The sequence below is a fragment of the Diadema antillarum genome, unplaced genomic scaffold, assembly GCF_040938485.1.
Source record: "Diadema antillarum isolate AM-2024a unplaced genomic scaffold, OU_Dant_1.0 seq00000266_RagTag, whole genome shotgun sequence".
NCBI lineage: Eukaryota > Metazoa > Echinodermata > Echinoidea > Diadematoida > Diadematidae > Diadema > Diadema antillarum.
The window spans coordinates 1,141,402-1,164,942 of record NW_027271303.1 but is presented as its reverse complement, the minus strand read 5'-3'; the positions used below and the strand labels follow the sequence as shown (position 1 = coordinate 1,164,942).

Here is a 23,541-nt window from a genome sequence, read left to right as displayed (position 1 = left end):
CTGGGTGTGAGACGGATCACTTTAACCGGGTAATGCAGCACTGCTCTTCGTGATGAATGAATGAATGAATGAATGAATGAATGAATGAATGAATGAATGAATGAGTGAATGAATGAATGAATGAATGAGTGAATGAATGAATGAATGAATGAATGAATGAATGAATGAATGAATGAGTGAATGAATGAATGAATGAATGAATGAATGAATGAATGAAGGGGAATCTTTTTCGTACATTAGGTTGTCACTCACACACACGGGGACCTAAACTTTATACCAGGATAACCCAGTCTCCAAAAAAAAAATGAATCTTACTTCACTCATGGACATGTTCTGAACATCTATTGGATAATTAAGAGGGTTCATTACTCCTTGAGATTCGTAAATCCGAAAGTGAAGCATGGGCCTAGTTCGGATTAACCGTTAACGACCCCTATACCTGTAATATTAAGGTGTCATAAGAAAATTGTTGTTGTTTGTATTTACTTTTACAGTTTTTGTTAAAACTGTGTAAACAAAACAGAAATGAAACAAAATGGAATTGTTAAAAGATATATTGAAGCTAGTCATCGGCTGAAATGATTTGATTTTAAACCGTCCTGTGGCTATACTGCCTGACATGCGCAAGAAAAGAAGTTACAAAACTGTGATGGAATCTTACTATGCCATGGTTTACCGCATGCCAAGTGTGAAATAATGAGTAAAACTTTGTTTATAACATTATAGAATAAAAATACAATATACAAAAAATGAAACAAAACATAAAAGCATAGCATAAGTTAGACTTTGTTAATGATATCGTGCGAAGAAAATAATCAGACGGAAGGCAATGTACTACAGAGTCTCAAAATCATGTATTTCACATTATTAACATAAGTAAATGTTTGTATGTGTACGAGACATAACCACACAATCCATTGCAGGCATGTAAGCCAAGTAGCCTACATACATTGGATATATCATCTGGATAAGTACTGTTTGAAAGACATTAATTAAAAGCTGTTAAATGATACATTTATTCTTTATTCCCCTTATCAGGGTTCATTGACTGAGGCATGATCATAATTAGGTCTATGTGAACCGTTATTGATTTTGATAAAATTTATGAGCCATATTTGACACAATCGGAGGGAATTCATGCGAAATGCGACATAATGATACCGGAATCGTGACTTGTGAATGTAAGCACGATGATTACTATAGCTCTTACGGCCATCAGATCGTGGACGCGTGTGACGTATGATTGTTACTGTTGTGACGTCACTTGTCTCATACTCGTCGTTATCAGACTATTCAGACTAACGGACAGTCATTGACTCTTTCTATTTTTGATATGGACACACTAATAATATCATATGATCGAACACATCGCGACAAGATGAGGTACATTCACTGATCATCCTTTTCTAGAGAATATTCAAAATTGAGTGGGTGTATCATTCTTCAATAAATGAACCAATGAGAGCCTTTCAATAAATGACATCACAATCGCGTGGTCAATATGCCGTGTATTGCTGGTACATTTGCCAATCAATGACTCCTCTCATCTCCACTTCTTTGACCAACAGAACTTGAATTACACCGCTTATCTAGCTAATGTTTAAGTACAAAGTCTTTAGAACACAGAAAGCATAAACCTAAGCTAATAGATACAAGAAAATCTTAACAACACTCTTAATGGCAGGAGTATGAATCTTATCCCCAGTTTCATACTTTGAATGACAATTCTACTCATACAGTTTGTCATAGCTCAAGTAAATATGACTTACGTATAGTTTACTCGGAATCTGACGTCTTTATTTCATAGATTCAATGTTTGTTTTTGTTTTGTACATAATATACATATATAGCTTGTTCATAGGTGGGCATATCATAGAAATTACAAGAAACAAACAAAAAACTACAACAATATAATGTATCAGCACATCAATACAGTGGATGTAAATCCAGCAACGGTGGGAAAGACTGTATTTGAAGAAAGACATTTTTTTATCAACACAAATAATGGAAATGTTATTTCTCTGAACTATTGCTGTAAGGTAAGACCTATGGAATGAGATGTACAAAAACAAGATAAACAATGAATTCTGAACACGTAAATGCATTGATAATGGAAAAATTATCGCCACGGTCATAGATTATACCAAAGTAAGAGATAGAGAGAGAAGAAGAAAACGTCTATTTCAAACATCAGAACAATTGCGTTTAGGGTTTTTTCGCATGACATCTCTTACAGATTCCTTTTTTATATCTGGTGATGTTTGTTAATCTGAAAACACACAAATTATATTTTGTCTAGATGCTAGTCAATCAGAAAATTTAATACCATTTGTTAATCAGAACAATTGTGGCGTTGTTCTGAAGGTTCGCTATCCCAAAGGTTCATCAATCCGAAAATGAAAATAGGTAAGTTAATTCCGAAGGTTCTTGAATCAAAAAATGAAACAATTTTCGTTATACTAAAGGAAATTAAAAGAAGGTGTGTACTAGCGATCCTTCGGAATTACGAACCTTATTTAATTTCTGGATTAACGAACCTCCAGAATGTTAAACGAACCTTATTTTCGGATAAACAAACATTCTGAATAAAACGTTATGTCTTACGTTTTTACATACTTGAAAGTCCCTCTTTCAAACCGCGAAGTCTTGCATGGTGTCATCGTATGAACATTGAGAATCATTATCTCTTTACACCGTGACACACACATTATAACAAAAATGCATGACATAATTATATTGCAACAAAAACTCACACATTGAAATACCAAAAGATAACAATTACTCATGATTGCATTGACAAGGGAATATCAAACCCCTGTCAGCATGATCACGAAAACCCATGCCCTTGGAGATAGCATAATAACCTATTGGCTAGGCAATACAGACAATAGTTGATAAAGGCAGTAACATCGCCCTTTCACCCTCCACGGGTGAATGCTCGTCAGCCAGCCAGAGCTGAAGAAGTGACTCGAACGAGTCACGAAACTTCTTTTTTTTTCGCCGTGATTTTCACAAGTCCAGTCCAACAGATCTAATTTACATGCCTCTATTGGCCAGGCGTTATACCTTCAGAACGGGACGATCTACGCATTGTCTGTTTGAATCGCTTCGACGGTACCGAGGTGCAAGTCGGCCACATTCCCGATCTCTCTGGAAGGATAGAACTTAAGATCGGAAGCGCGGCGTGAGATCTCATCAAGCTTGTTGTGGTCTAGATAGACGTTGTCCAACATCTTCTCCAGGTCCTGTCTGGGCGACTCGTCGGGAATGGACTGCTGGAGCAGGGCCGTCTCCGTTAGTTTTTCTACTGCGCTGGCCTGCTCGCCGATGGATTCAAGTACCATACGCTGGAAGTTGGCTTCGTCATCGAGTTCTTTGGATAACGTCTCCTTGAATTGGTTACACTCCTGGCAGAGGGTGTCGCGAACACTCTTGAGTCGATCCACACACTCCTGATACACCTCGTCTATCCGCAGCTTTTGCGCCTCGATAGCATCCGTCACTTGGGTCTCCTTCACGTGATCTAGATATTCCAGGTATTCAGTGATATCATCGACGTTGTCGTCAACTCTGCTCTTCAAGTGGCCCAAATCGGCCTCTAGGTTCTCCTCGAGATCTTTGGACTCGACGACGGTATGTCCCTCGTGGTCGGGAGGGAGGCGGCAAAGGACGCAGAGGTATTTGCGGCAGTCCAGGCAGACGAACTCTTTGAGCTCTTGCGAGTGTTCCTCGCATGGGCTGCGGATCTTCTCTTCCCCGCTTTCGACTTGCTGCAAAGTAACCACTTTGTGCCCGGCTTCTTCGTATAGGCTGTTGTGCGTGGCGAGACAAGATGGGCAAATGGGCTTGGCGCAATTCTGACAGTAGATTTCGGCAAGTGCTGCCTCGCCTGCCTCGCCTACGTCGCATAGTGAGCAGCGCGTGAAACTCACATTCAGAGCGGATGGTCTGTCGGTGGTTTGCTTGGTTGTAAGGTTAGATACATCGCCACCTGGCACTGGGCAAACGGTACGGCAGACGGGGCAACTGATATTCTCACCCCGTCCTTGTGAGTTGTGCAAGCGCACCAAGCATTCCTGGCAGCAGGTATGAATGCAACTCAGCATTTTCGGTTCACTTAGGTCATCTCTACAGATGGGACATGTCGACTCGTCCGTCGAAGTCTGTTCTGCTGCAGCCATGCTCGTCACCTGCTGGCCTGCATTGTATGAAAGAGTATAAAGGATAACCCTATTAAATCCGATACAAGACGAAGAACACATGTATAGCAGTTGCTAAATTGTGTCACGGACAGAGGTTGTATACGCAACTACGCATCCTGCATGCTGCGAGAAGGCAACTTGTTCTGACATGCTTAGGACAAGAAAGACTTTTCACCGAGGTGACTTTTAAGAAGTCGCCTTCAAGCCTTTTCCCTTTCCAAAACAAGAAACAATTAAAGTGGTGGAACAAGTCACCTTCTAGACGAAAATGGAAATTCCCTATGGATACCCCATTATGTTCACTACACAATGACTTTGCAATGATAACCCGATTATTACACTGTTCTTTTAAAAGCTGAATTCGGAAACGTTGAAGAATAGAATGCATTGCACCATTACTTAATGCATTTTCCCGACAGATGTGAGACATTATTCTTCAGACAAGCATCTAAGGTATGCAATGACAATTTCTGTGTAACCAACCCCCCCCCCCATACAGGTCATGTTACAGTTTCAACAAGCATATACGAGGTAGGATAATGGACTTACTGTCTTTCTGTTTTTAAGATGCCGCTTATGATCATTATGATGTATGAATTTTGTCTACTGCTTCTGCCCTTTTTGATAGAATATTGCGTAGTAGAAGTGTTAACTATATAGGGCCTATATCATACATATACATGCAAATACACACAAACACACACACATTATCAAATATATATTTACATATATGTACATAGACGCAAGAAATGTTGTGCCAAATGTTGTTCCAGGTCATGGAGACATTATATAGGCGTAAAACAGTCTCCCGTGGAACACTGTCTTACGCCTATATAGGGCCTACATAATATAGATAATTATGTACATAGCGTATAACACAATTGTAAATACACTCAGCAAAAAAAGAAAGTAAACGCTTTTTCAAGTTTAGATTTCTCATAGAATATTTGGCTGAAAGCTAATGTATTATATACCATATTGAAGGTACTTTAATTGGCTATCAACCTGGTAGGTCATAGAAACTTAACGCATGAGTGAACACCATTGTTTTTCTCTTCCAGGGCACAAAAGCAAAAATTGCAAAACTGAACAAGTTGTCATTCATGCGTATGTGCTCTTCCATAGATCAATAAGAACAAACAACAAATTTCACACAAAAAGAAACATGAACTAAGTTGCAAAAACAAACCTTTGATCTCTATGATATCTTTAAAGCCTAAAATAGCAATGAAGGCTAAAAATAATGGAGGAAAATAAAGCATCTTATGTCAAATCTAAATTCAAATGAAATAAGAGAAGAAGTAACAATTAACAAAAATGTTACAAATTTGAGTGTTTTTTTTTTCAAATTAGGAAATTGTCCATAATGTTCGGTTCTTGAAATTGTCACATGGATTTTAAATCACTAGTTTAAAAGAAATAAATAAAGAAATACTGCTCATTTAACCATCTTTATGCTTTTTATTCCTTATGTCATTTAAAGTTTGACTTGACAGAAAATTCTTATTTTCCCCTTTAGTTTACCACTTTGTTTTTCTTAGAGGTAATAAAGAGATAAAAAGAACAAAACTGATTTTTCCTATTTCATTCATGTCTCTCATTGTGTTAAACTGGTCTTTTGTTGTCATTGTTATCGTAAAGCGCATTTGCAAAGTAAGAGAACATGTCAATTTTTGCAATTTTTTATTTTGTGCCTTGGAGGACAAAAAAGAATGTGCTCACTCATGCGTAAAGTTTTCATTTTAATCAACCTATGAGCTTGATAGCCAATTAAATTACCTTTAATACGGTATATAATACATTGATTTTCATAAAAATCTTCTATGAAAAATATGACCTCGAAAAAGTATTTACTTTCTTTTTTTTTTGCTGAGTGTAGATTCATAATCATACCAAATATACATCTGAGTGAAATGTGTTTTTATTTTAATGAATGCTTATACTGAGTCAAGTGACATTCTGTCTTTTCCTTTAAGCTTATTGCCTACATGTTTTCGTCTCTGAAAGCGAATTTCCTGTACATGATAACCCGTCTACAGAGACATGATATATCATATTAATTTTCCAGTGAATTGCATGTGGGCCCCTAACTTGTGTGCTCGTCTCGAGGTATAACGCAAAGATGTAAAGGAGTATCCCTTTTTCTAACTTGACGTGTAATAGTAATTGGTTTATACTCTCCAGGATCCATTCCATGAGCTTCTCTTTTCTTGCCCTTCGAGTCTCATGCCAAAAAAAAAAAAAAAAATCTTGGAGCTTTTTCAGGAAGGCGAAAATGTGAAATTTCAGAGCTCGCTCACTCAGTTCTGATACATCATTATCTATTTTCTTTCCCCACAATCCGAACAACATTCAGGTGAGCGAGACATACGCAGGTATACGTATCATGATGATTATACTATTCATCAAATTTCATGTAAAGTGTATAATGTACATCTGTCAATCAGCTACAGCGGCTATTCATACGCTAGTATTACGAGCCCCCATAACACTTAGTATAATTATTACAGACAAACAAAGGATCTAGTGTCTGTCTTAAAGTTGACTTCTCGTGCGTCAACTTTGGTGGGTTTTTTTTTCAAGATATAGCACTCTTTTATCTCATGGACTTTGCTCAGCTATTCAGAGAAGGCTGTTAATCATTAACGAAGTATGATCTCAGATGAGGACGAATGAATATGTTGTTTCAATCAAAGAAGCAAATATTGTGTGGACTTCCATATTTGTATGGAGTATAGGCAGTTGCTTAATTGCCTACACACTAATCTTAAAGTTTCCTAATGAAGCGATTTTGAGAAACAAAAATGTTTTTAAAATATTTACTGTGGGAGGAGGAAATACACTCCCCTCGCCCCCATAGCGTCCTCCTTGCTCTGACGTTCTCTCTATTATTGTTGAGGACTTTTGACACCTATCGTACCTTAGAAAGACGCTTTGAAAATCAATGAAAATGTAAGATATTAAAGTACAACTATGATGCGTATAAAAAAACGAAGTGAAGGAAAGTATAATACTACACACACACACACACACATCTTTATGTATATATATATATATATATATATATATATATACCTACATATATAATATATATATGTATATATATATATATATGTAATATATATATATATATACATATATATATATATATATATATATACATATACATATATTCACGCTTGTTATGCATACATAGAGATAGCAATAGTAGGCCTATTTACCACTGGCCATTGCATAAGAGTGTCGTTTTTTCCTTGCCACCCCCACGAAAATAAATTCTGACAGACTTTTTTTATGTATGAAACCATACAATGTCCCCAGCCCCATCGCCTCCATCATGCATATTATCATAACGCCATGAATACTTCAACGAGGTAGTATGAGCATAACAGTACTGCAATCAAAGAGATTACTCCTATAAACGATAAAATCTCCCTGTCTTCAGTATGTAAGTCTTTTCATGACCCATATATACCTCTCCTTGCACACGCGAAGATTGCAAGTACATGTACGTACTATCTATTGATACATGTACCCTTTTGTTGGGGGCTGCTCAGTATACATTATCTCGGATAATGAAATGGTGCATGAATGAACGCAATCATGTACGTGCTGCAACTATAGTGTTGGGGCGGTAACAATATTTTTGATCCCGTCATGCTATACTAACATGGGCAGAAACAAGAATTTAATCTATACTCACGTTCGACTCCCTGAAAACAAGAAAGTCAGTCGCCAAGTAGAATGTTCTATCGCCGAAGACTTTGCCAAAATTTCATTTTAATTTTGTCGGATAAAGCAACGATCTGGAGCAATGTGCGAAGTGCTGTAATATGATACACAGTCTTCACAACTATTTTTCAGCAATAGCCACATTGTGCGAGGTGCACGAAATTTCCCTTATAGACGTGGAATTCCCCGGAATAGAGTACAAAGTCCAAAGTTCTATTTACTGTGACCTCATCAAGGAAGAGAGAGAGAGAGAGAGAGAGAGCCGGACAAGGAGAGAGAAGAGTGGTATTGTAACAAAATTAATGTCTTCCTTTTTCGTGATCATGTTTGTGCATGCAGATTTCAACATGTTAAGATCACAACAGAAAATTACAACCTTGAAAACTATATGTTTGACTGTTGTATAGCTTCTGATTGATTATTACGTCTACCGGTGTATCGCGCAGCTCTCATACACTTCAAGATGGTTCTAAAACTATATCAATGTTGTCATATAATACCCTTCATCGTTTCAGAGTTTCTTTCCAATCTGTCAGCCTTCACGAAAGTGTGGAGAAGAAAGTCTGTACGTGATTAAACCAACATTCGCGATCCGCTCCCATTTTCAATTATCTTTGGCAAATACTATACACTATACGCATGTCCCAGTGGCATGCCAAGCTACAATCATATCGGAATTCTAGGAAATGCAATTGTATTTTAGGAAGTGGACACGTAGCCCATTTCTCTCATAATAAAAAGAGGGGCATATTGAAAAAGAGTGAAAAAAAATAGTTTACTACCAGTATTAGATTTTAATTAATTAACTTATTTATTTATTTCTTTTTTTTTGGGGGGGGGATTCATTGTCATTTTGACACATGCATTTCAGGTCAGAAACGACTTTAGCAGACGTTTTTTTGATTGCTGTTGATTTTGAAATGTCTAATAAGGATCTTTATTTATGTAATTTTATATTCTGACACTTGCAGACTCCAGTAAAATCTTTGGAGTGCAATTAGTACACAACATGCTCAAGTCTCATGCTTTTGATCAACAAGATTAATGTTACTAAGTAAAGAAGATGGCACAAATTTCATCAAGATTGGATATGAAATGAGCAAATGAAGAATGAACATTCCTAAGTGAAATAATGAGAAACCTCTTATGAAAAATGAAAGAGCATGTAATTGTAAGTAAGATTCAACGTCTATTTGATAAAAATTGGTATTCAATTGGTTGTGATATCACAAAAAGTGATAATAATAAAAGGCGACAGGTCAAGCCTTTTATTAGTAGCTCTTTGCTTTACCTTGGTTTTGGATATTTCAGCCATTTCAAAACCGATTTTCATCAAATAAACTTTTGATACCCCTTAAAATTGCATGCTCTTTGACATCTCATAGAACGGTTTCTGAATATCTCGCAAAACGTTGAAAGCTAAATCCTCACCTCAACCAGAACTGCACACATCCTTTCAAGTTTTCCCGTGTATCAAAAAACTGTGTGATTGTGATTACAATGCAGATTGCATTAGGTGATGTATTTAAATGTGCCCACTGCTCTACCTACGACACATATACAAATTTACACCTGTCATGCTTCAGAAAAAAATGGAATCCAAAAATAAATGTGTCTTTACTCTCAGAAACTTGAATTTTCGTTGTGTTTAGGAGCCGAAAGGGTCGCATAAATGTAAATCACCAGCAGAACAGATAATTTTTATCATCATATTTTTTCTTATCTGTTCATCTTTGCATAAATCAATATGACAGTTTACTGAAGTTAATGTCATCAACACTTTACCTGATGCACTTTTTTGTTTGGGTATGTCTTTATTTTGGTAAAGATAATATATGCGAAACTCCAATGTTCAATTACTCTCTCCGTTTCTTTTTTATAGGTCCGATTAAATGACGTCTATCATTTTCTTCTTGTGAGTGTATTATATCGGTACAATCATTTTTTTAAACCAAAAAGAAAAGTGTGGATTGTATTTTAAATACATTCCCTTCTGAAAGTGGCTTGAATATAATACGAACGTCATAAACATGATTATTGTATGCACATGCCTGAATCAGAAGAAACTTGACAAAAACAGAAGTAGAATAGTCTTTGACAACGTTCTACAATATGAATTACAAATCATTGATTATGAATTGTCAATAGTACTTTATACTATGTATTATCTTTTGTTTGGGTGGAAACAGTATAATTGAACCGAACTGAATTGAAGTGGATTTTGTTGTTGTTGTGCAAAGCGGTTTTTATTCTATGTTTGTCTTGTGACAGGGGGATGATATCTTTCCATCTCTTATAGAGCCAAAGTTCAACAGTAAATTGTGGGACGATGGGGTAGTGTTGATTAAACCCACATCTCCAACTATCTGCAAAAGACCTGTGAAATTATTGGCTTTATGCGTGAAAATATTCCGACGGAAGCAAGTGCATAGTCTTGATTGAAGTTGTTGCATTATTGAGGAACGGTGGCGTATATGGGCACTTCAAATCCTGAAAATCAGACTACTCTCTTATTCTTTTTTTCATTTCCTCTTCAGTTCGACACGTATAGGTCACTCCACTCCACTCACACAATGAATGCAATGTACCGATCAGCATAATAACGTAATTATACAGGAAATGTATCTGCAAAGAACAATAAATGTTTTTGCCACATGCACTCTACCACCAGCCTGAACCAAAGAGGAAGGCCTAATTTGCTCGCCTAGATCCTCGTTGCCCGAATAATATGTGCGTGTTTGCTTGTGTGCGTTTGTGGTTGTGTTCGTGCATGTGGGCGTTTGTCTGTTAAAAGGAGTGGTAAAAGTGATTCGTCTCGATGGTAGAAGAGACGTTCATCGATTAAATGACGCTTCAGTCGGGATGAAAAATACTTCATGATTCCTGCCTGCCAATTCCTCTGTGCCACAAAGGATGTACGAAAGTTTCATTAGACTGATTTCGTAATTAAGAATTATTGCTTTTTGTATACATGACAAGTTTAAAGGTCCTGTTTACCTTTGGGAACAGTGATTTAAAAAATATTCAAGATATCACATTTGATGCATATGTGTAGGTCTGTTGTATCACAAAAGACGCAATAAAACCTAAAATAAAAGGAGATATCAGTATTTTGTCTCAATAAACCATAACTGCGGACGGTATAGTATGGAAAAAAAAAATATTACCACTATTGTTCACATTTTGTGTAATTAACAATACTTAATATCGATTATACGGATTCAAATATTTACAGTGGTTGTTTCTATCCTAAACTGACATTTTAGAACCATTTTGATTTTAAAGCACTAATGCCGGGATTTGTTTCATCTGCAAATGGTAAATTATGCCTTTAAAGTCGTACTCATCCTCCCCATTCTCTTCCAAAGGCATCATAATGGGAGCATTCGTCGTCTGCTGGTTACCATTCTTCCTGCTCTACGTCATCAAGCCCTTCTGTGTGGACTGCCACATCCCACTGGCCCTGGAGCGCTTCGTGCTCTGGCTGGGCTACCTCAACAGCCTGCTCAACCCGATCATCTACATCTGCTGCAAGCCGCTCTTCAGACTCACGTTCAAGCGGATCCTCCTCTTGCGATACTGCAGGTGGGTTGGTGCTGGGCTGGTGGGTGCGGATATTATTACTAGATGGATTGGCTGTTTCTGATGCTGCTCAGATACCATGATAAAAGCCAACTATGAAAAAAGACATAATTTTCTACACATAAAAACTCCCACGCATTAACTAACATACGAACAAACCGAACAGAAAAAAAAATACCCACATCATGATGTGGACCCGTCCACATTGATAAAGAAATGATCTATTGTGGGCTTTTGTGTCTCTTTGTTACAGTCTATTGGGACGTTGCAAGAAATTCGAGTTGCAATCGATTGCCGATATCTATTACAATAGATACATCAATTGCAACTTGCAATCAATTGGAAGTTGCGTTGCTAGAAGGGAACTCTCGATTAGCTACAACTTGTAATTGATTGTAAATCTCCAATTTCAAAACTTGCGATTGGTTTTTGAGGATTTGCAATTACTTGAAACTTTCTTGCAGCATCCCTATGTGTTTGTATGACGGTGTATCAACTTTTGCAAGTGGTTTTGTAGATTGTAAAGCAGTTTTGGGTGTACGATTATATAATTCAAAGATAAATCAGATAAATATTGAGAAGCAGCTGCGCTATAGATAGTGATGTGATGTTAGGCGCTTTGTGAGAACGATATACAAATGTATTGTATTACATTGTGTTGTATTGTATTGTATTGTATTGTATTGTATTGTATTGTATGACACTGTATGATCCATTCCGCAAAGCTTGCTAAATCAATGGTCTGAATTCATGACACATTAAAAGCCGGGCTCTATATGGAGAGCTCTTGCCCCTTTTCATTTAGGCATTGCGGTCCCACGAACTCATCAAAAGAATGATGTACAACCTGCAGCCTCAATTTCACTGGAGTACATGCAAAACAGGAAAGATATATGGAGATATTCAAAGCCTCTCATATTGGTCTCATTTGATATACCCATAGGTCACTCATTTGTGCACCATATTTTATGTTAGACGAGCTAAATTCAAACCGAGAGCGTTTCTATAGACGCACAATTATGAAGGAAATAGTTTATGTATGCTATCTACTGACCAACTCCTTTTAAGAAATGAAAGAAGAAGAATGGCGTTTTGAAGGTGACAATAGGGAGTTTTCGCAAGTACGACGCGGCCGGGATTTTAGCATGTCGTGTGCAAAATTTGCTTCTGCGCATGATCAAATCCGTGAAACGTCCGGTCCTGGGGAAATCGAGTACGGTATTCAACCGGAATAGCGTTCGGTCCCGATGCTGGGCAGCGAGTGAGTGAGCCAGCCAGCCAGCCAATCAGCGATCTTGTCCCCGCGCCTCCGTCCTGTACAGGAAATTGCAAGACCCTGTTCCACTATGCCGTTCTCGCTACGATTTGACAATTTTCTCAGATCGGGAAGGATTGGGTAAAACCTGAGCCGATTTGGACACAGTACGATGTTGGAACGCTCTAAGTACGCTGCAGATACGACTACCACGTGCTTGCTACGCTGTTACTACGATGATCGGGATGAGAAATTACAATTTCTGCCGCTGCATTTACGCTTTAGAACGATGTAGCTACGCTGTCAGTGCGATGCTGCCGATGTTATCCGATCGATGCACGCTGTATCTACGCTCTGAACGATCTATACGATCTGCACGCTGTTACCCCGTTCAGAGAGCTGAAAAGTGCCGATGTGCCCCGTTGTGCCCCGATTCGACTGTCGATCCGCAGTCAGTCTACTTACATTGTATCAGCATGCAGAACCAAAGAAATATACTGTGGACCTCGAAGAGGCTACTCAACTCAAGGTTCTTTTGCAGCAATGCATTGTTTGTTTGTTTGTTTTATTTCCGTACTAAAACCAACATATTTCATACAAAAAAGGTCCAGAAAAGAAAAAAATACATACGGAGGGTAGCCCATTTTCAGTAGTGACAATGATAGTCACTTCTGGTCTTCCATGGGGCCCTGTTCACAAAAATTGCATACCATCAGGGACTGATAATAAAGTAAAATATTACACAAACACATATAGAACGGTACATACATTACTACATTGTGACTACATTATATACCATATTATAACATATTGTTCAAAGGTTTGGAGCATAAAAAAATCAAGTGGAAAGGATTTTGGTTTTGTCTAAATTGAACTTACAAAAAGGGAAGTTGATGTAAATCATTAGGTATGTTATCATACGCTGCTGCAGCTCTTACAATAATTAGTTTTAGGCCGTGGTAACTGTAAATCGTTTTGATTACGGTATGGTAATGTCTTGTACTTAAAGATATCTTTCATGTATTCGGGGGCCATGTTATTCATAATCTTATACATGAATGAAAGCAGATGATTTTTTTTTTTTTTGGTCTTTTGGTTACTGAATTCCCCCCTAAGCTATAACGAACATCACTGGTACTAATATGGGAATAAGGGTTAACTTTCAAAATTAATCTTCCGGCTCTATTTTGCATCTTCTGAAGTTGGGAAAGAGAGTTACCGTTGGGGGATTGCCATACTACATCACCGTAATCAAAATTAGGTAACACAATTGAATCATATATCAATTTCAATTGTTATATAATCAAAGACGTGCTGATCTTTCCAAGGTTTTTCTTGATGTCCATGCTTTCATAGTCCGTCTTCCTCCAGTTGTAGATGATTTCATATTCTTCAAAATTCTACTATATCCTCTTCCTCCTCTGTCAGCATCACGTGCAGTCTCTCTTTCTTCGCCTTTTTCTTCATCTCTTCTTCTTCTTCGAAAATTACAGCTGAAATTACTTCCCGTTCTTGTGCCGATGTTACTACGCTCAGAAAGACCTTGTTACGCTCATCCCGCTGCGTTTACGCTGTCACTACGCTCTCCCCGCTTGCCCTACGATTAGAAATAGGTCAATTTTGATCGGGGAGATCGGGAAGAAATTTTGAACAGGTTCAAAATTTCTTCCCGATCTGAAAAAATACCCGCTCCAACCCCGACCTCCACACGCTGCTGCTACGATGCTTCCGATCCCCGTACGCTTTTGCCGCTCGGGGTCCAGATCGTGATAGTGGAACGGGAGCTTTAGATATGGGGACGGGAGTCTGAGTATGGGGACTGTCACAGTTGATTGCTTCCGTGTATTCTCGGTTTTCCCGTCGTGTAGCGAAAACTCCCTTCTGTAAACTTAAGGAGGAGAAAGAATAGAATGAAGGGTTACAGGTATACCGGATAGCTATCAGCAAACGTATGAGTATAGTGCATACTGCTTCTCGTTTTACGAATACTTCAGCACGTTATGTGGAAAAAAAAAACCTCAACAAACGAACTTGTTAGCCAATATTTGGACAGTGAGAAGTGATCAATAAATTCGACGGAAGAAAAATGAAAACAAAACAAATCTGACCATAAAAGAATAATGCTGCCAATTTGGGGTATTAGACGGAGATATTGAGATAAGAACAATGTAGCTTATGTTGAACCAACGATAAGTAAAAAGGATGTAATGAATCATTTCTTCTCTCGGGTCCCTTTTTGGATTTTCATACTGAGAATGTCGCTAAGCTTATTTCAGGAATCGAAGTTTTAAATACTAGCGGTGAAAAGAGGAAGAGGAGAGAGGAAAAAAACACATTTGTACCACTTTCACGCCCGATTTATTTTCATTCAGCAACGTCCCTCGCGATGCAAGTAGTAAAAGAGGAAGAGGTGATAGAAAAAAAAATCAATGTCCACGGTCGATTTTTTTCGGTCGTGTGCACGCTGTCTTTAAAGGGTATCCACTGAGATTCAAACCTTTTACACTTAGCATGCTTAAAGTCAGGTTCTGACGTCAGTTAACGATAGCGTATATGTGATGATACATCATGTCATTTTCGTTTCGTTTCTTCACCAACTCCCCCCTTTCCACAAAAAAAAAAGACAGAGCAAATACACAATAAGACAAATGACGTAGAACAACAACACATGGTAAGGTTTCTGATATAAAAAAAGAAACAATAATCTGAAAGTATTTTTCTCTGAACACTGTCTTTATGACGATATGAGTTACGACTATAAAGATTCATTCGTGGATATTTCGGCGTGCTTTAAAATGTTGTTAGCGCCGTACTCACGTTCTATGTTCAAAACCGTTCAAAGCAACACAAATATGTTTTGCTCATGTAGCAGGGCTCATGTTAAACGTAATCAGCTGGTTCATTAATGACCGAAATGTTAGCATTCACCTGTGCGTTCCTTTAATACGTGTATTTCAAACTAGGATTTCCGTTTGCTGAGCTGTTGGTTGTTTGTATATTTCTGAAAGATTTTTAATATTTTTTTTCACACATTAAATCGTATTTGTTATGCTTAGATGGGGATTTAAAGCATGCTGGAATCTTGTGCCTCGGAATTATTTACCGAGATCATCTCTTTAATACATCCAGCAACGTACATTGTAGATATCTTTGTTTTTAATTGTCTGATGGCTACTACCAGAAAGCAAGTAACAAATGAATAATTCATCAAAAGATTGCATAATCTGAAAGTTGGTGAGAAATACGGATCAGACTTCTGCATTCGAAAATCATTTGAATTAAATTGAATTGAATTGAATGGAATGGAATTCGTTAATCGAACCGTGGTGCAAAAGTCAATTGCCTCTATTCGATTGTCCATTCTATTCGATGTGGTATTCATTGTATCAAAACAGATTTGATTGAACGGAGTTTCATATGTATAAAGGGGTGCTGTTCGTTATTCCGATGGTTCGCTATTCCGAAGGGTTGTTATTCCGAAGGGTCGTTAATCCGAAACACAGAAATTTCCTATACCTAGAGGTTCGTTAATCCGAAAATGAAAAAGGGTTCGTTGATCCGAACATTTATAGTGTTATTCCGAAGGTTAGTTATTCCGAAGATTCGTAAATCCGAAAATGAATTTCGGAACAATGAACCTTCGGAATAGCGAATCTTCGGACTAAAGAGCCTTCGGAATAACGAACCTTCGGAATTACGAGCTGTAACCGTATAAAGTGGGACGGCTCAAGGAAATTCTAGAAGCACAGTAAAAAGCTTGAGAGGTCCACGAAGAATCAATTGTTTGAATGTTCCCCATGGGAATCGATCCATATCACGTGGTATACGATGATTCTCTTCTCTCGTGATATCCGACATTGGACCCATCCCTTATTTGATCTATAATCTTAAAGAAAAACTTCGGCAAAAATCCACCTCCATGATTACGTTGACATTTGATAGGGAAAGTAGAGTTAATCGTACCTATATCATTTAATATACCCCCCCCCCCCCATCACTTCATTTCGTTTTATTTCAATTCCAACACATATGATTACAACATTTAAATACACACAATTCAATGAAAAACAATCTGTGAGGAGTGATAACGATTTTGTTAATTTCAAGACGAATAGGTTAAAAAAAATTGCCCAAAATAGAGAAGATGATCTGAAAGTCAAATGTTTTAGAACTTCCTATGATGTCAACTATGCGTTAAAGGAAGTATCGACATTTCTCATACGGCAGATTGATAACACAAATTCTTAGTGCACAGTCGAATTCCAAACCTTGCGATTGGTCATCGACAAACCTCGACAGCGCCCTCGTTCGACATTGTTAAGGTTCGGCTGAATGATGTCCTTAACTTCATCCCTGTAAATCCATAACAGTATATCACCTTTACACTAATGCTGTCTGCTTTCTTATGTCCCCTAGGAAACAGGGCCAGTGGAAGCTGACTAACCCGGCTCACAAGGGAATCCTCGTTAATTCTTCCCGCCAGAATCGACCCAACTCATCGTCTGACGGGCCAAACGGCACTCGGCGGAAGAAACCCGGCCGGGTTATGTTTGCGGACTGTCCGCGCGGGGAACTCGTCGGGGCTCACCACGGTGGAGAGACGTCGCTCTCTCGAACCCCGACGCTGCCGCCAGAGCGAAACAGCGACGGCGTCGTCACCTACAGGAATTTCCCGACGCGGAGTACCGGCGATAGCCACAACGCAATCCATTTCATCGAGCACGTCAAAGCAGCAGCAGGCGACAAGGTTAACAACAACTCGTGGATAACGCGCAACAAGTACGAAGCGCGCAATGACTGTCGCAAGTGCTCCAAGACCAAGACCTCCGGCAAGCGCGCACCCAAAGGTCATTCAAAATCGTGCAGAACCAGCTGTGAGGGCAGCATTCACAGCTCATCACACGACGTCAGTGGCTCCAAATTCTGCTGCAGAGTGTCGAAAAATAGCTTGTCTTCGGACGAATGTCAGGCGAGGAACGTGGACATGGCAAGAGCCGTCGACCTCGCAGTGGAAGAAGCGCGCGAGGCGATCAACCACTGTAGCAGCGATGGCGCTCCTTTCAGAGCCAACACGGACACTAATAGCCACACACGGACAACAGTGTGCGTTGTGGAATCACCATTCAGTGACGATGTCTTAGCAGAAAAAGCGCAGACAGTGAACACCACAAAGCAGCTTGGAAAGACCACGGACACTCAAGGAATGAAGGAGGAAGCAAATTCGGACGATGGGATTATGTTTCGAGAAATTCTAGTGTGAAAAAACTGCGAAATCTCTTTCAAACTATAGAAATAAACAAACGAAAAGTAAAGATTTGAGCTTAATCTTTCGCTCGATAAGTTCTGGTGATTTCCATTTGTCTCTTTGCTTGTGGAAAAAAAGAACAGTGCAAAGGCGTCTCTTGAGTGCATTTGTGAGAATCACTAGAATGCAGTGTGATTAGTAAAATCAAACGAACAGAATAAGGGAGTCATTAGGTATTTATTCTTGTTTACATTCTTTTCACTGTAAAATTATATTGGGCACAACTACATAACATATGCGAATTATAGGTGAGATGATAAGTCATCAAATCAAAACTTTCTTCAAAATAGGCTATCTTTCACACTAATCAGGTCTTTGGTCAATGAATTAGGAACTACAACAAGCTTTCACCCCTCAAAGTTGTCATATTGGGGGTGATTACAACACAACAAACATTTAATGAAGGATTTGAAGGATTAAAGTTTTTGTTTTGATTTCTTGATTTCTTTTATTCTTACGAATGAACTGTGGTGAAGACTAATGGTGCAATGCGACAATTGCGAGTTAATTTATTCATCGTCACCTCTACTCATTCACATACGTGGTTGCTAGTAACATCACTGCTTCAAGTAAACACTTTGAAACTTATACGTCATTACTTTCCTATTTTTGGTAAGATTTTGATAAAAGTCCCCAGTATTCTGTTTGTTTGATTTTAGTCTACTCGACTTTCTATGAAATCTCACTCGAGATATATAGGCCTATTATGCTATCACGCACCAAGTTTTGAGGCCGACAGAAGAGAACTAGATATTTGAAATTTCAGGGATATTATTGTTTTTTACTTCGTTTTCAAGCGCAGATCGATCATGGGCATATCGAGATTGAGTTAATAATGTTATGTGTCTTGTATTTTTTTGATGGTTCTCACTATGCGAAGTCTCTGCATGCCTCTCTGTCTGTTGGTTGTTCCAATTCCTAATGCATGACTGTCTCTGGCCTTTGTGAACGGGCAGGGGAGCTTTAGAATTGCGACGTTGACGTTTAAGACGACGATTAACTGCGTCGGCCGTTCTTCTCTCGCGCTGCGTAGTGTAAAGTAGCCTTAGATTGCGCGAGAACGCAGCCTATACACACAGTTGCATCAAATAGCTCTCTGCGGTGTGAATTTGAGCGGACGCTAAGTAAGCCAAGAACCGACCGCGCAGACTCAGACGACGAGAGGTCGATTTTCATAAGCAAATTTGCGCATGCGCAGAACATGTTTGTTTGTTTGTTTGTTTGTTAGTTTTTCCTGTGCACGTTTACGTCGCGAAAATCTAAAGCTCCCTACTGATAAGATCAGTAATAACATTCAAAGTACATATTCAATATTCTGGGAAGAATCTTCCTCAAAAGACATGAGCGTATTTACGGAATTCGCATTCAGCTTCGTCAGACGTCCATGAAATAAAAGTCAATAGCTCTGTTATATTTTTGGTATAATGAGCGAGTGTGATTGAGAGACTGTGTTTGCTTATGTTACAACACATGTGTTTTGCACCTATAAGAGACGTACGTAATCACCTTCGGTCTGTTGCTGGTGTGTGTACAAATTACTGGACCTAGTACAAATAGAGCGCTCTGCCAGGGAGTACCAGGTATGGACAGTGTGTGAAACGCAATGAAAATTTTCGTGCCTGTCGGCACTGAAAACACACCAAATTTCATGACGATTGAATTGTTTTTTCCTCCTGAGAGAGGGCCATAAATAGTACAAGAACACATGTTGATAACAAACCAAGTTAGATGCATGTTATGTTCTCAGCATTGTATTGATTCACGGTATACATGTTGAAATGAAAAACGACTGCTTTGTCAAGCTTCCTAGTATGTCATGTGGTATCCGATTCCGCTCCCATTTTTCCTAAATTAGAAACAATTTCTATCAGCTGTCTGGCGTCGTCTGTTTGTATGTTTGTCTTCTGTGTCTTTCCTCCTCCCCCCCCCCCCCACTCCAATCGAACTATTTTCCTATTTTTCCTAGTAATCTATCCATCTGGCAATGTTTCTCTTTCTCTTGGCTATTTCCATGAGTCATTTCAATCCACACAATAATGATGAAGTCGTGGCGTATCTTGGTTGTTAAAATGTCTCCGTAAAGGGGGTACTAATCACATCTATTGTGACGTGTATAGCCTCACAGTGCAGCAGCTGAATGTGTGTTACGAGAGTGGAAAGAAGAACGACCGTAATTTCAAATTGAAACAGTGTGAGGGCGCTACGCCGCATTATTGTACTATACTACATGATTCATCCGAACCAGTTAGTCGTACATCGTTTTTTTTTTTTTTTCTTGTGAACAGCTGAAAGGGTATGATTGGGCTTTGGGAAAGTCGAATTTCGATCCTCGACATTTTCTGATTGATAAAGTTATAATAATGTTTATTTACCACCTAATATGTAAATTTGCTGATCAGAAGTGTTTGTTTGTGAGCGTATTTCAGCACAGATTACAAACAAATTACGTTATAGATGTGACCCGTTCAGGGATTATTAAAGTGGGAGAATAATATGCTTGTGCGCAAATACACAACCTCGAGTAATTTTGATTCATTGGGGAGATAAACGTTCGAATTTTTGAGACATATAAAACAGAAAAATACCAAATTTCGGGTCAATGCGACAGATCACAGAGTTTTGAGGCCAATATTGTCTGCATTTTCCCACTCAACCCCTGCGAGGATCTTACCACTCAGAGAGATTTCTAGTGAGTTTGACATGTTCATGCGTGACATTCCTCCAAAGAATAGAAACCTACCCTTAAACAGCAATTTAAAAGAGAGTGATGCGTAATTATGCCGACATAGTATACGTTTCTTTGTGCAAAGTCACTTTTGATACTCCCTGCAGAAATTTCAGACAAAAGCAATGTACGCTAGAGTGCCGCGTGGGGCGTATCTGCTGTCAGACCATAATACGACAGTTGTAGGCCTTTCGTTGCTTTAATTTCTTTAACACACGACATAAAAAAAAGAAGGTTATGATGTTTGCTTGCACGAATAATCCATGTACCCTTTACTAGGGCCCCGTAAACTCATCACCGCCCACCCCCCCCCCCCCCCCCCCCATCACCGGCTTGCGAAAGATCGAAGGAAACAAAATGAATCCAATTTTCCAACTCTAAAACTAGCTTTGCCTTCCATGGAGGAACAATTACCTCAGCAAGCTATTTGGTTGTTGGGTGTTCTTTTTTCTCATAGCCACTTACGTATGCATGACAGCAGAAAACAGCAATTATCGTGCCTCGTTTGTGAGGAGTATATGTTGTCAGCCCCTCCACCGTAGGGAGAACTTGAAAACTACTCGCGTTTCTGCGAAAAATGTTTTGAAATGCAAATTTTGCCCCGATCTATAAAAGAGCACGGTGTCTGCATAACTGTACGTGTGATCCCGTGCGACATCAATGGTCCGTCTTTCACTGTGAGTTCAACTGCATATCTAAGTTGGAAAAAAAAAACAAATCAGAAGAAACTGATTAGATTTATTGAATCCGCAGAAAACAGACAGAATTATATTTAAAAAGTACCCATCAGACAGAGAAAAGTACATTTTACTCTCTTTGAATGTGTTTACAAATAAGCAGTCGTATTAACACTCTTCGTAGAAGAGGCTTTGAAAATTCTGCTACTGACTCAATTACACACGAACAACAACGGAATTAAAAGAAACGGGAATTTGTACTTTACCTGATGGAACACTTACAATGAATAGTAAAAACGGTACAAAACGAGATAGCACCAAACCTTTACCACCAAAACAAAGCAATAGATAAATGAATAAAAAAAAGTGTTTCTTGGACTTGATTGGCTGTTGTGCAAATCGATCGGTTGACTTTGTTAAGAGAAAGTCTTCTACACCTATACGATCATAAGATGATATATAATATGTCAGTCATAATCCAGTGTTGTCAGGAGTTATGGAATTGTCCATTATATCATTATAATCTTGTATTTTCAATGAGCAGCTAGCCTTGTCATGTTCATCATCTTTACAGAAGATTCAAAATAATTGATTTCCCCCATTTTGTTTCATTTTCTATTCTAGAACTGAATTATATTATACCGTCAAGCTCCTGAAGAGGGCGTAATCATAATTTGATGGAACCATGTGTACATAATATATACATGCATATATAACATATTGTATCTATTTGTATCATTATTTTTCTTTACAGCTTGTATTCGCTGCTTGTCTGAAAGTGTCTTATGTGCAAAGTGCCGAACGGTCAGTGAATAAAGATTACAAATTAACGAAGCTCACGCTCGAGTAGCTGTCTGGCAATCTTCTCGCTGGAATCATGAGTCACCGATGCTACTTTCCGAGAGTAATCAATTAGGCTTTAAAGGTATCAGCCCACATTTGTAAACCTGCAGCAATTGGTCTCATAGTTAGCATGGAGTTTGGGTATGATTGCAGTAACACCTGTGCAAAATTTCGTTCCAATTAGTCCTTTACTTTCATAAAAATAAATGAAAATGCACCGTATGCATGCGTATAACGCTCGCTAGCTCCGGTCCACCTACGTACTACATGCATGCGATACATGTAAATTACATGTACAGTGTGTACGTAGCTAGCCCGCGCTCGTAATTCGATTTTGGGTCGGGTTGACCCGGTTTGAAAATTGATTTTTAAACGATGATTTTCTCTCTTTTATCGAATGGTAGAGACAAAGAGCAACAGGTGAGGTATGTTACTGTTATAACTTGTACTTAATGAAGTCATATTGGACCTGTTTTATGCAGTTTTGATTTTCATGGGTTTGCAAATGTGGGCTACTACCTTTAAACGTCGTTACCTTACATCCAACCCCCAGATAGTGCCGATGGGTATGGGCGGTGCCAAGTGTCGCATGGTCTATTTACGAAATCAGTCATTTCGTCGATGAAATGGCCATTTCGTCTATGAAATTATAATTTCATAACAAAGAAAATACAGTAATTTCGTGGACAAAATGGCCGATTTATATAGGAATAACTATATTTCGTAATGAAATGAACGTTTCGTCGACGAAATTGCCATTTCGTTATGAAATGATTATATTTCGTAAGGACTCAGCATCTCAGCGATGATCATTTCGTAACGAAACGGGCCCTACAGTATTACGCAAAATGACTAATTTCGTAACGAAATAGACCATACGACACTTTGTTCCCCAAAGATGGGGACACAGGCTGCATAATATCTTGTTGGATGCCAAAGATGAGCATTTTCAAAATCTATCCGTGAGATGCACATTAGTTCACGCACAGACGCACACTCATTGCACCAAAGAGATTTACACCACCTATAAAATATCTTTGTATTGCACACACCACCACCACCATCATCACCACCACCATATGACCACCACCAAAATACACACCAATTATAAGCTCATACATGTACTTTATAACCCCCCCCCCCACACACACACACACACACAAATAATTTCTTTTTCCTTCGCTTTTATTTGATTTCAGTTCGCGAGAAACTAATAGAGA

The 23,541-nt window shown here is 38.6% G+C and overlaps 2 protein-coding genes across 2 annotated transcripts; one reads left to right on the top strand and one right to left on the bottom strand.

Moving 5' to 3' along the window:
* Nucleotides 1–2,182: 2,182 nt before the first annotated feature.
* LOC139729852 (E3 ubiquitin-protein ligase TRIM56-like) lies at nt 2,183–8,038 on the bottom strand. Its single transcript, XM_071640776.1, has 2 exons — nt 7,906–8,038; nt 2,183–4,198 (listed from the first exon to the last, which is right to left on the bottom strand). The coding sequence occupies exon 2, from the start codon at nt 4,179–4,181 to the stop codon at nt 3,084–3,086; it is 1,098 nt and encodes a 365-aa protein (XP_071496877.1). The 5' UTR covers nt 4,182–4,198; nt 7,906–8,038; the 3' UTR covers nt 2,183–3,083.
* Nucleotides 8,039–11,310: 3,272 nt separating this feature from the next.
* LOC139729872 (uncharacterized) lies at nt 11,311–18,031 on the top strand. Its single transcript, XM_071640796.1, has 2 exons — nt 11,311–11,519; nt 17,188–18,031. The coding sequence occupies exons 1-2, from the start codon at nt 11,311–11,313 to the stop codon at nt 18,029–18,031; spliced, it is 1,053 nt and encodes a 350-aa protein (XP_071496897.1).
* The last annotated feature ends 5,510 nt before the right edge of the window (nt 18,032–23,541 follow it).